The sequence below is a fragment of the Chamaea fasciata genome, unplaced genomic scaffold, assembly GCF_029207755.1.
Source record: "Chamaea fasciata isolate MVZ Bird 193981 ecotype frontalis unplaced genomic scaffold, bChaFas1.0.hap1 SCAF_6, whole genome shotgun sequence".
Lineage (NCBI taxonomy): Eukaryota > Metazoa > Chordata > Aves > Passeriformes > Sylviidae > Chamaea > Chamaea fasciata.
Genome location: NW_027094091.1, coordinates 70,011,127 through 70,024,360, shown reverse-complemented (window position 1 = coordinate 70,024,360; position 13,234 = coordinate 70,011,127). Strand labels below are relative to the sequence as shown.

Sequence of the window (13,234 nt, the reverse complement as noted above, 5' to 3'; positions counted from 1 at the left end):
GCAGGAGGGAAACTGGAGTTTGCCACTGATGGGTGAGTGTTTCCTTTTGGCAGGACGGGAAGCTCAAAATGCAGGAAGAAAACGCTAAACTGAAGCAGCCGCTGAGAGAGAACAGTGTCCCGCCACACAGGTAAGGAAGGAAACAAATCCCACCTCTGCCCCTCCTTTCCCAAGTGCTGCTTTCACTTCTCCAGTTTCTGTACCACCAGGGGGTTTGGAATAGCGCAACTTGGCTTTTTAAGGAGGATTTCCAGCCTCATGCCCTTTGTTGAGTTCCCTGCCGCTTCTCCATAGCTCTCAAAGGGAAGGAGGAGGCTCTGTTGCTTGCCATCAGTGCTTTCAGATGGGAAAAGCTCTGTGTCTCTGCCCATTAACCTTTGAATTTTTTTTTTTCTATCTAAATCTGATGTTTATTAATTTTTCTGACTCAAGAATCCTTGGTAAGCCAAACGCAAGACCTTTGGAACTCACGTCCAAAGTATCTTTGGTGAGGGAAAGGGGAAGCGTGTTTGGACCTCCTAAAGAGAAGCTGCTGGGGAGCTTCAAGTGAAATTCTAAGAAGATGGCTGTGTAAAACTGTGGTTCAGGTCACTTGTTTCCAGGCTCAGTTATTACAGAGGGGGATTCTTGTCGCAGGATGTAAGTATTTGGCTTTAGGAGTTAAAAAGGTGTTTTCAAAGCCCCTGGGCACAGCTCAGTGCTGAGGCTTTGGCTCAGGGATGGAGCAGCTCATTGGAAGTGCTCTGACTGTCAGGGCTCTGCTGCAGTGTCTCAAGTGCCACGTGAGAGGTACTCTCCATCGAGTTAATCAATGAGTTAATCAGGAAAATATCCTCAAAAAAATAGCATAAAGCAGTTCAAATCTGCTTGGCCACATACTAAAAAACCTTCCAGGCCTAAGACACTTTTTTTTTTCCCTGTTTCACCTGAAGTGTTTAAGCAGGTAAGGGTCAAGGTTATGATTTACAGGCCTTGTGGTACTTTATTGCTGCAGGGGTTTTCACAGCAGGGGTAGGGATCAATTTCTGCGTTTAAAGCCAGTTTCAAACTGTCTTTTCTATGTTCATGCTCCCTCTCTTCGGCTCTCCTGAAGGCCTTGTGGAATTTTCTTTCTTCTGCTCTTCCCATTGAACTAGGAGTGCTACTCAGAAATCTGGGGAGGGTTTTAAAAACAGCATGAGGGAATTCCCTGAGAGCACAGGTGTTTTATTTAAAGGCTCTGGTGGTGGGAGGCCTGCTCCCAGTGACGCTGTTGTTCCTTTGTAGGTCACCCAGCGGCAGGCAGGAGGAGCAGGTGGGTGATTCTCCTTCTTGGTGGTTTTGCTCTTTTCCTGTAAATCAGCTGGATCAAAATCTGCTCTCCTTCTCCTCTGTGTGCCTGGCAAAGCATAGCCAGACCCCCAGAGTGCCACTGGGGTGCCTTGTGCTGTCTTGTCCACTGGGAATTCCTGCTGCTGTCAGCTTGTTCCCAGTGAAAACTCTGTTGAGCTCCCCCCTCGTTGCTGCTGAGCTCTGCCACAGGAGCCGTGTAAAGCAGAATCTTGCTTTTGGCTTGGGCTTTAGGAGCAGCTGTCGGGGCCTGGACACGCCGAGATGTGCCAGCTCTGCCAGGAGGAGGACAGCCGGAGCCAAAGAAAGGTAAGGCCTGGACTGGAACTGGCATCTCCCACCCCAGGTGACTGAGTTCCCTCTGCTTTTTGCTGTGGAATCACGGATTCCTGCTGGTGACTTGTCCCAAGAAATGAGCCCTTGCAGGCCCCTCTGCCCTCAGTAGAACTTAGTTAAATGCTGATGGGGCGATGGTTCCCTGCTCTGCTCTGTTCAGTGGTTTGGCTTTCCTCCCCCTTAGCAGCTTCCTCCCTTCTTCAGCTCAGTGTTTGTTTTTCCCCGAGTTGATCTGCCAAGACCCGAACCTCCCCTTGACTTCCCTGTCCCTTTTCCTGCACTTCAGAACATCTGCAAGAACTGTGGGGGCACCTTCTGTGAAGCCTGCTCCGTGCACGAGCTGCCCCTCCCGTCCAGCATCAACCCTGAGCGCGTCTGCAACCCCTGCCACCAGCGGCTCATCCAGCAGTATTCCAGCAGCCCCTTGTAGGGAACAGGTGGCACAGAGGTGACAAACGAGAGTTGCAGCTGACGGTGTTTCTGGAGTTGTTCGGGGGAATGTGGAGACGCTTGCCCATGTGCTTTGGAGGTTGGATGCAAAGCAGCCTCTTGGTGTTCAGAATCTCCTGTTACTAAAACAACAGCCTGAGCCCTTCCCCGTTCCAGAATCAGCCTGTGCTGTGGAGAACTGCATTGGGAATGTCACATGGGGCAGCCTCAGGGTGTGCCTGAGCAGTCTGGGGACTCTGGGAGCCCCTGCCAAACCAGAGCTGTTGTCCGCATGTGGAAGCTGGGAGTGTTCTCACCCTCACGTGTGTGGTGTGGGTGGCTGCTGCTGCTGCTGCTGCTGCTGAGCAAAGGCTCTCCAAAACCCAACAGGAGCGCTGGTATTCCTCAAGTCTGGCTGCACTTGAAATCCCATTTCCCCTTTTCCGTTTGCCCTGCACAGGCTGGCTCATCCTGGGAACCCCGGGCGATGGTGCGAGCAGGGCAGGTGGGCCGCCAGCGAACACACCCTCCCTGCGTTTCCTTGGCTCAGGGCTCTGCCCAGGGGCACCCCAAACCAAGCTGTGAATGTTCTGTTCCCCCTCTGTGCTCGAGGGGCTGGGCCCAATCTCCATCAGACAGAGGTTTAGGGCCACTTGGATCCACCTCTCCACCTTGAGCACATGGAAACGGCGTTACGACCAACCTGGCATTTCCCTCTTCGTTGGATCGAAACTAAATGGGAACACTTCTCACCTGTTAGAAATTCTAGTTGCACATGCAGTTCAGAGAGGTTTCATGGTTCGTGCCACGTCATTTTCTTAGTTGCTGTTCACTCAAGGAATTTCCTTAGTCCAAAAAGCAGTGGTGGCTTGCTCATGCCACGGGAGTGTTTACTCCTTTTCCTACTGGCACCTCCTGCAGTCTCTGAGACCACAGAATGTCCTGTAGTTCATAGAAAAGGGATGCACTGGCGTGACAAATGCACTGGGGTTTGTGCACATGTTGTTAGGGGGTAGTGGTTAATTCTTTGGAGGGGATTTTCTAGTCATTGGATTGGCTGGAAGCATGTGAAAAAGCCTCTTGGAGCTGAGGTTCTGACATGGTTGGTACTGCTTTGTACCAGGAATCATCTCTCCTAGATCCTTTCAGGACTCGGCACGTTCAGCCACCCAACTTCTACACTGCTCTGCTCTTTTGCCCCCCAGGGCAGCTGCCTGACCCATTTCTTTGCTGGTTATCCCCTAAAGTATGGCGGGAGCTGTGAACAGTGTTGGAATACCAAAAGCCTGGAATTCAGGTGAATTCTTGAGTTCTCTGAAGGGGTGAGACACTGGAGGTGGCTGGAGGAAACACTGAATTCAGTGTCGGTAGTTTTGAGTACGTACTGTACACATCCAAGAGTGTCAACTCCTGCACCCAAGCCCAGCGTGACTCACGCCCCAAGGAGAAAACGAGACCCAGGCAGTGCAGAGGGAGCGTTGAACTGGAAATGCAGGATTCAACTCCATGGAGCAGGGAGGTGGCTGAGCCCCTCCGGAGCACAGCGCTGCCATGGGAGTGGCCTTTTGGAAGGCGGGAGCAGGACCGTGCTGGTGTCAGCTCCCTCGGTGCTCAGGTACTCGGTGTGATGCCAGGGTCGGCTCACACCTGCACCTTGGGAATGGGGGGTTCAAGTTTCCTGATGTTACTTTTGTTCCACACAATAAAAAAAGAAAAAAACAAAAAACCTTCATCTTCCATATCCTGCCTCCTGAGTTGTCTTTCCCTCCCATTCCTCTTGGGCTGGAGGTGTGAAAGGATTCAGAGCAACAGTGTGAGGGCTTAGATCACCCTGGTGTTAAATGGCAATCCTGGTGTTTTATTAATGCAGCCTGATGCATCTGGAGCCCAGGACTGCTCCACCCTGCAGCCTTGGCCGTTCCCACTGCTGCTGCTGCAACTCCACACAGACCATCACATTTATTATAAGCTCTTAAACATGCCTGAACTAATCTTAGCTTGTCCTCCTTGATGACTGGTGACTCTTGGACCTGATCTTCATGCTCACACCACGGAATGTGTGTGCTTGGCCTAAAAACAAGGAGAAGAGGAAAGATAAAAATCACTCCCTCCCTCACTGTGGCTTACTGTTTTCCTTTTTTTCTTCAGTGCCCACTGCAGTTTATTCCCAGTTAATCCTCTATTAGAGAATTAAGTAGTACAGTTTGGCAATAGTAGAATGTCACAGACTCCAGGTGGGACATGCTCTCAGGTGGGGCTGCAGCACAGGCACACGGGGTGGGGGTGTTTAATTCCCCCAGCACAGGCACCAACAGAAGGGAGAGAAGTGTGAGATGCAGGTAAGAGGTCAGGCTGCACATCCTGGACCTGCTCCAAGGACTTATCCCTGGCCTGGATTACAAACCCAGGATGGCTGGGCTGCCCTCCCCGCTGCAGGGACCAGGGCTTGGGGAGTGGTGACCACCACCCCCCCTTTCTGAGGGGAATTCATGGAACAAGCTGTCCACCATCTTTCACGGCCACAGCAAACCCCAACCCATCCAAAGACCAGTTCCTGTGAAGCCACATCTATGGGAAATGTTTAGCCACGTTTCCTCTCCTTGCCAGGGAACATAACCCCATCAGAGCTTTCCATGCTGTCTCTGTGCTGCAGGAATGGCACCTGTGGGCTCCAGGCTGGACACCTATGGACATCCCCTCTATGTTTTACCCTTTGGGCTGGTTGGAATACCATGGATTGTGAGCCTGGGGCACACAAGGAGAGCAGGAAGGACAGAGATGGCATGTGCTTACCAAACCTGCACCCGTGCCACTGCCACTAGCAGTCGTCCTTTCCCTTTGGATGTTCGTTCAGGAACAACTCAATGGCACAGCGCTCTGGGGAACGGAAGAGAGGCGGGCCGAGGTCAGATGCATGTGTTGCAGGGTGGTTTGGTTTCTTTCTCTGCAAAGCCCACGGCACATCACAACTTGGAGAGCTGCACTCAAGTGATCTCTCCGCACAGGGTGCAACAGTAGCTGGATGGGCTGTGCCAAAGCCCCTGAGGTCTCAGTCCCGGGGCTGCAGGATCCCCTCTTTTTTTTTTGACTTACCCATCTGTGACCCCTCCTTGGCCATCGCTGCGACTGCGTCCTCGTGGCTCTCAAAGTGTACATCTGCCTCTCCTGTGGCATCTCCATGGGAGTTATATTCCACCAAGATCCTTGTGGGCCTCAGCGGAGCAAAAAACTGAAAAGCAGGACAGAGTTTGGTGAGAAAGAATAAACAACATTGCACCCCATTCCCCAGAAACTCAATGCTCTTATTCCCAAAACCTGCCAGTCCATGGGGGGGATCTGAGCTCCTGAGCAGCAAAAGGCTCCCTGATCCATCTGGGTGAAGCTGAGGCCCTCCCCAGTCACCTGTCCCACCCCCTGCGAGCTCCTGGCATAGAAACTCCTGCCAGGAACAAAAACCCTCACACAGCACTCGCCATCTGTACACATCAGTGCAGCTCCATGTACACCGTTAAAGCTTCTGTGCAGTCAGCTACTCTGAAATCTTGCTTTAGATTCTCAATGGCTCCTCAAGCCTACTGATGGGTATTAACACATCCCAGCAAGCCTTACTTCCTTCCTATTCACGGAGAGAAGCAGATCCCTGCTGTGCCTGAGGCCACAGCGCTCCAAAGCCACACAGCACTGAGAACTAACAGACACTAATTAATTCAAAGCCCGCAATTCCTGCAGCTGTAACAATTAACTGAGGGTTTGCATGGCTAGTGAGAGAACCCACGCTCCATCCGTAGCCTGTTACTCACATTTATTATGTCCTGGGCACTGGCTTGGAGAGGAAAACCCCTCATGCGGACAGAGTGCTGTGGTGGTGGTGAGGCGTTCCCAGACTCTAAAACGTTCCTGGAGCTTTCTGTTCCTTGCCTGCACAACTCTGTGGAGTGGAGGGAAAAAACATCACTTGTGCTTGCAGTGCCCCCCTCCCTCAGGTGGAAGCCGTGGGCCCGTGGGGTGACACACAGGGGCCTTGAGGAGCACTCGCGACGGGGAGGGACTCACCGATTTCTCCTTCGGCGTAGGACCCCCGTGTGTCTCTGCAGCCCCTGTCTTCAGAGATGGATTCATACTCTCTTCTCACTTTGGAGTAGGCCATCACCTGCTTGCCGTAGGGCATGTGCCTTTGCATCTGGTGCTTTCTGCTCACGTACACTTCTATGTACCTGGAGCCCAAAGGGAAAGAGCACATGGCACACCCAGCACTCGGGGCTTGGAGAAAGCACCTTCCAGCTACGTCCTGCCTTGGCTCTGCTCAGGTTCTGGGGGTGAGAGCCCTGCCAGGGCCAGGGCACTGAAGAATTAATTCATTTCACTGGTTCTCTTTGAGGCTGTTTCCCCCTCGCTGCGCTTCTGCGAACTGCACCGGTTTCTACAAACCCCAAATCTAACACCCTACCCAACCCCAAAACAGGCCCTGGAACAGGCAGACCAACAAGATGCACAGGGTCACAGGAAGTACTTCAGTGGAGCCCTAAGATTTTCCGTATGCCTATGAAATTGATGGGATTTCACTAGCCCTGTGAAATCAGGCAATTTCCAGAGCACTGAAGGAACAGTGTGATGCAAAGGAAATACGGACATCCAAGGGAGGGGGCCTTCCGCCCTTCCTGAAGGGAGCAGCCAGGGTAAGGGGAGTAACCCCGTGTAGAGGCTGACAGAGCTGACAGCACAGCTGCCCCGAGTCCCCACTCAGCACTGGCCACTGCTGGAGGCCACTTCTGGATAAAACCAGGAAGAAAGAATGGGAGCAAGCTGCCAGCAGTTTTGAAAATCCCTCCATTTCTTGGCTAATCACATGGAAATGGAGGTGTCTGAGCCAGATGGATGAGTCAGGTCAGCTCATGTTCTGACAAAAAAAAAAAATAAACAGTAGATTTGGAATTAAGCTTTACTCAAGAGGAGAGGGGTCCTTTTAATTTAATTCATTCATTCATTCATTCATCGAATTCTGCCTGTGGAGCAGCTGTTTGCTTTTACTATGAGCAGGGAGGTTGACAAACACAAGGAAATGCAGCCTGGGAACACGAAGAAAGGAAATAAAAGGAAGGAGGTTGGTGTGCAGGAGGAGAGGTAAGGTTTGGAAAATTCTTTTATCATGTGGGGTGCAGATAAAGTTTTACAGATTATTGAAGTCAGAAAACTTAGCAGGGAAAAGCAGCCTTGGTTGCTTGGGTTTTCTTTTCTGAGCACAGCTCTGGAGGGGTTTAAAAGCTGTGCAGATGTGGCGCTTCTGTTTGAGAGGAAAGAGGCTCCTGTGAAGTAAGCGTGTGGGCTCAGTGCTCTGGAATCAAATGGTGTGATCCCCAAAGGGGATGTGGTCACCAAAGAAGTGGGAGATGGTGCGGTGCTGGCCAGCAGTTCCTGCTGGGAATGGACTCGAGCCAGGTCAGCTGTGCTTTAAACAGGCTCTCCTTGAGAGGAAGCGCCAGCTGTGCCGGGCACTGGGCTAAAGGGCAGGAGGACAGCTGCCAAAATTGCCCAAAGCACCGAGGAACCTGGTGGAAATCTGGCAGAATCACACGTCTGAAGGAAGCACAGGCCTCGGGCAGACCACATCTGTCTAGTATTCCACACCCTGGAGGGGCCCATCCCCTTTTCACTGGGATGAGAATGTCTTCAGGAAAACCTGAAAACACCTGGGAAGACTTTCTGAAAGTCCCCAAAGTGCCCCAAGCTACGAGTGCTGCAGGTGCCTCTGCCCCTCGTAATTGGAGTGTGAGATGAGCTGTTTCACCGGGCAGGAAGCTCCAAGTCCCCCGGGAGCTTCACACCATGCTCACCTACCCCCTGAACTCCAGGGAAGCACCTACCTGTTTCCCATGTATTCCCTGTGCCGCAGCAGGGCCTTAGCCGCCATTTCAGGAGTCGCAAACTGCACGAAAGCTTCTCCGGTTCTTCTGTCTCCCCGGTAAATGAAAGCTATGTCTGTTATTTTCAAACCTAGAGATGGCAGGGGAGAAAAAGGCATTGATTGTGGCAGAAACTTGTGCGAGAGCTCGGAAAGCCTTTTTTTTTTTTTTCCCTCCTTATTTTTTTATTTTTTTGACAAGCTAACTGGGCAGCTAAATAGTTCTGAAACAACTGCTCATGCTGGCCTAATTGGAGTTTTTTAAACTCCAATTTTTCGTTGAAAGGCAGTTTTCACAGAAGGCTTAATTACAAAAGGAATTGAGACTTCAAGTAAGTGAATCCAGGTTCTGCACAACAAGTAGATCCAGAGCACAAATGTTCTTGAAATTTTCTCTTATTATGGCAAATTTTTTTCCTGCATTTTTTTAAAATTAAGTGAGATTCAGTGAATTTCAGTTTTTGTGCTGTAGAATGTTACCCTGGGGAGCCAGGACCGGGACTGCTCCAGCACTGAGCATGGGACAAGGATTCAAGTGGCATATGTGAGCCACCCATCCTGATGCCACAGCTGGCAACACCCACATTGCGTTCACCTGGACTTAGCTATCACTCAAGCCATCCTCCTTCTCAAGTTTGCCAAGTTATGCACTGGTAACAATCCAACTGCAGATCACAAACATCTGGTCCCCTTCCTTTGCTTCTCCTGGCCCCAAATCCGAGTGCTGAAAGTACCGATTGTGGGTTAGAGCTGCACAAGGTCAGAGGGGCAGGGAAACTGCAGGGTGCCCAGAAAGCCTGTGTGACTTCTGGGGAACAGCAACTCCTTGCGGTGTTGAAGGTGTTTGAAGCTGCATGTGCTTTGCCTCGTCCCTTGAGGAACACCAGCATCAACCTAGGGAAGTGAATGCCTGGTAAAGGAAGAGCACGGCGCAGGCTGAGTTACCTGAGAAGAAATCTGCAATGTCCTCCTCGGTGGAGGTGAAGGGGAGGCCTCGGAGCAGCACAACTCCATCGTTCATGGCCTGCGTCTCGTCCCGCAGGCTCTGCAGCAAGCCCTCCACATCGCTGTCGTGGACTTCAAAAACTGCAAGGAACGCGGCCATGGAGCGTCTCCCCACGCGGCGCTGGAAGGCAGCGCTCTGCAGGCACTCCCCTAAGGCAGCTTTTGCCCCCCTCCATCCTGTTTCCTCCCCCACCCCACGCTCCGTGTCCTGCCCCTCTGCTTTCCCTGGCTAGCCTCAGACATTCTGGCCCAGCAGCGGTGCCTCGCTGGCTGACCTGCTGCTCAGTTCCACCCCTGCGCCTCTTCGCTGACCGAGGAGTTAAATTCCCTCATTCCCTGGGGAGTTTCACTGCCGCTGTTCCAAACCCACCTTTCACGTAGCGTGCGCCCATGTACCTCAGGTGCTTTTCCAGGGCTCTCTGGACGTCTGCTTTGGACTCCAGCTCGATCAAGGCATCCCCCCTGCGCCTCCCATCCCTGTTTAAGAGGAAGTGTATCCCGTTCTCACCGTTTCGAATTCTACAGCCTGGAAACCAAGGGACACACAACACAGGAACATACAGGGCTGCATCAGACACGGGGATCTCTGTGTCCTGACCGCAGTGCTCAGGCCTCATCCCCTCAGCACTGCAGAACAAAGGGTAGAACATTCGCACGTCTAACATGAAGTCTAACTTCAAACTGACTTGCTTTACTTTGTAAGCAAGTGGCACGTAATTTAAAAACTTGCATCTGGCCCCCGGGAGAATGCAGCATCGTATGACAGGAGGGAGGATCAGCCCTACAAAGGTATGTAAAAGCTATGAACTGGGATCGGAAAACAACACTGCAGTTTAAACTGATTAGTAAAATCCTCAGTTTCTTAAAAGGAAAGGAGTTTGGGCCAGCCATAACGGCCTGTAAGAGCATCACTTTGAACTGGATTGCCTTTGCTGTGGGGACACTGATTTAAGAAGGGAAAGACTTGTCCAATTAAATTTAAGAGACCATAAGGATGAGCTTCTAATCAGCGTCCAGCAGTTTGGATGTTGATCATTCCCTTTATGAGTGTCAGTTGTGAATAATTTTGCAGCAAAAATAAGACCTCATCTTTCTCCGGCTACCTCTAAGTTTTCCTTCCGTTAAGCAGTCATGAACTAACGGGCTCAATACCAGCATGCAGAGCAGTTAGGCAGGAAAATGAACACCCGTACTATCAAAGAAGGTAAGGACATCTTCCTCGGTGCACGAGAACGGGAATCCTTGTGCCCTGACGAGGTAGACGGTGTCGTTCTCCTCCTTGGGTGAGGCGGGCTCCTGCTCGGAAAGGCGACCCTCGTGGGACGGAGCATCCGTGACCTGTCGCGGACACACGAGAAAAGCCGCCGGCTGAGAAGCGGGAGGCGGCGGTTTCCCGCGGGGTCGGTGCCCGCCATGTTCGCGCGGCCGTACCTGGCTGTATGCGCGGCGGGCGGCGCGGAGCGGGCCCGGGGCCGGGGCCGGGGCCGGGGCCGGGGCCGGGGCCGGGGCCGGGGCCGGGGCCGGGGCCGGGGCGAGCCGGGGCAGGCACAGCACGGGCGGCAGCGCCGGGCCCCGGCCCAGCAGCAGCGCGGACAGAGCGCGGCGGGCAGCGGCGACCACGGCCATGCCGGGGATCGCGGCTCCGCCCCTGTGACCTTCCTTCCTTCCTTCCTTTCTTCCCGGCAGGCGCTGCTCGGGAAGCGCTTCCCGGGCACCGCCGGCTGCCCTGGCGCTCGGGGGTGTCCGCTGCCGTGCCCGCGCTGCGGCTCCTGCGGACGGGGCCGGCGTTCGCGGCCGTCACTGCTGGCTTTTCCTGTCACGGGAGGGCCTGCGTTGGGACGGAACGTAAAGTTCATCCCGTTCCACCCCCTGCCATGTGCAGGGACAGCTGCCACTAAACCAGGTTCCACCAAGCCCCGTCCATCCTGGACGTGAACACTTCCGGCGATGGGGCAGCCACAGGTTTTCTGGGCAACCTGTGCCAGGGCCTCACAGGGAAGAAGTTCTTCCCGGTGTCCCATCTAACCCTGGCCTCTGTCAGTGGGAAGCCATTCCCCCTTGTCCTGTCACTCCAGGCCCTTGTATGTAGTCTCCATCTTTCTTGCAGGCGCCCCTTAGGCACTGGAAGGCCGCAGTTGGGTCACCCTGAAGCTTTTCTTTTCCAGGCTGAAAACATCCTAATTCTCCTAGCTTTTCTCCATAGCAGAGGTGCTCCCTCCCTCCGATAACCTTGGTGGCCTCCTCTGGACTTGCTCCAACAGGTCAATGTCCTTTCAGTGCTGAGGACCTCAGGGCTGGATGCAGCATTCCAGGTGGGATCTCACCTGAGCAGGGCAGAGGGGAGGAGTCTCCCCCTCCCCTGCTGCCCACGCTGTGGGTATGAGCCCAAGACAAAGAGGGCTTCTTGCAATACAAAGTTTTAGGTTGGGCACCATCACTGACAAGCCTTTTACACCCCTTCCCTGGAGACTGATTTTCCAAGAGAGACTGTTTTCTCCCCCTCACTCCCATCCCTGCTTGCAGGTCTCAGAGGCAGCACTGGCTGAACCTGCTGATGAAGAATATTCCCCTTCCAGGTGGTCTGGGAAGACAGTCCTGCTGTCATCGTTGCATCCAGAAGGGGTAAGGGGGAAAGACCTGGCACCGGCTTCTCCTGAGTGCACATGTGGGGAAGGTAGGTAGTGCTGAAGCCAGAAAAAAATTTTTAGGATGAAGCAAAATGAGTAGGAAAAGGCAAGCCGAAATCCCAAACCCCAACAGTGGAGGAACCCAGGGAGGGGCTGTGGAGGCTCAGATCCAGGGTAGCTGTTCAGGAGGAGGATGGGCCAGGCCAAGCAGGACCCCAGCATCAGGAAGATCATGAGAGCCAGGACATCCAAGATACTCCTCCCTTTTCCAGCACCCTGTACCTGTAGCCTGGGGATTGTCAAGTGAGGGTGGCAATTTCAAGCCACTGCAGGCTGTCAAACCCAAAACACAAGCTTGGGTTTTTCAGCACAAGTCTTTCATCTTGTTGTGCTGCCAGCACACTCGTTTATCAGAAGCCTTGAATGTTTCTTGTCACCCTTTTGAAAATGTGAACAAGCTACTTTATGTCACCCGCTTGTTGCTGGCTGATGCTTTTGTAAACTATTCCTTGTAACAAACTTTCACGTGACAGGCTATAACCCTGAGAATGGCACAGCCTCTTGACAACAGCACTCTCAACCCTTCTGAGTTTTCAAGGTAAATCACGTATTATGCACATTTTCAAAGGAATGTTGACCTCGGTGCCCGAGTGGTTCACATTCCAGTCTTTCACAGCCTGCTTGCCGGGCTTCTCTTCAAAACCTTCTTTAAATAAGCAAGCAAATGTTATAGGAGAAAAAAAAAATTAAAGTTAGCTACAGGAATTCATCTTGAGCGCTTATCTATATCTAGATTGGCTTTTGTGCTTTCAATTTAACTGAATAAGCAGATCCCTAAATCTTAGGGAATGTTAGGGGCATTCTTCTCCTGCGACCCCAGCAGGGTGCAAGGAAGAGTCTCTGGAAGGGATGCACATTTCCACCCATTTTTCCTTTGATTTGCTTGCTTCCCAAGTACAGGAAAAAACACTCCCTGCTGCTTGTCTGGCAGCTTGTCAGGTCTGTGAGAGTTACCTTTAGAGGGCACCGTGTTGTTGGGCAACTGTTGGTACTGATGTTTCCATGGAATCTCAGAGCTTCCTTAGTTACACGATGAATCAGAGCCTCTGCACCTATGGTAGAATATAAAGGTCATCCTAGGACAAGAGAATTTGCATTGAGTCACTCGACAGAACTGCTGTTGAATGAAGATGGCTTAGGAGAGGCAATCTGCCTCTGTTAAAACAGCAGATCTCAGGAGATGCCTCCATACTGCTGTGGACCAAGAATTTATCTGCCTTGGAGAATTTATCTGCACGGGAGGATGCCTTTTTCTTAAATAATGTTAAACAGGTTGTTGTTGAGAATAACCGATACCAGCTGTTCTTTAGTCTAATCAGACTAAAAATGATGGTCAGAAAATCATGGGATGTGACACTCAAACCAGTGCTTATCTTATCCTGGGAAGCATTCCTTATCCCTCCGTGTAATCTGCTGTCAGGAACAATCGACGTTCTGTTCTCTTGTGGTATTCTCCACAATTATTTATACACCGCGTTATTTTTCAAAACAAAACGCCGTTTCCCTTTTTTGTATTCTCGATTCAATGCACATGTTAAGTTTTGCGATC

At 52.1% G+C, this 13,234-nt stretch overlaps 2 protein-coding genes across 6 annotated transcripts in view; one reads left to right on the top strand and one right to left on the bottom strand.

Moving 5' to 3' along the window:
• RUFY3 (RUN and FYVE domain containing 3) overlaps positions 1-3,820 on the top strand; it is a 33,012-nt gene extending 29,192 nt beyond the window's left edge. For all 5 annotated transcript variants that reach the window (XM_066184731.1, XM_066184730.1, XM_066184728.1 and 2 more), the window contains 4 exons: positions 54-130; positions 1,267-1,294; positions 1,564-1,638; positions 1,952-3,820. In XM_066184731.1, the coding sequence (XP_066040828.1) occupies positions 54-130; positions 1,267-1,294; positions 1,564-1,638; positions 1,952-2,095 (324 nt within the window). In that variant the 3' untranslated portion in view covers positions 2,096-3,820. The remainder of the gene's footprint in view (positions 1-53; positions 131-1,266; positions 1,295-1,563; positions 1,639-1,951) is intronic.
• Positions 3,821-3,915: 95 nt separating this feature from the next.
• GRSF1 (G-rich RNA sequence binding factor 1) lies at positions 3,916-10,742 on the bottom strand. Its single transcript, XM_066184737.1, has 10 exons — positions 10,430-10,742; positions 10,192-10,336; positions 9,369-9,524; positions 8,939-9,079; positions 7,956-8,085; positions 6,148-6,308; positions 5,895-6,022; positions 5,188-5,323; positions 4,888-4,971; positions 3,916-4,164 (listed from the first exon to the last, which is right to left on the bottom strand). Exons 1-9 carry the CDS (start codon positions 10,622-10,624, stop codon positions 4,913-4,915), a joined length of 1,251 nt encoding a protein of 416 aa, XP_066040834.1. The 5' UTR covers positions 10,625-10,742; the 3' UTR covers positions 3,916-4,164; positions 4,888-4,912.
• Between the last annotated feature and the right edge of the window lie 2,492 nt (positions 10,743-13,234).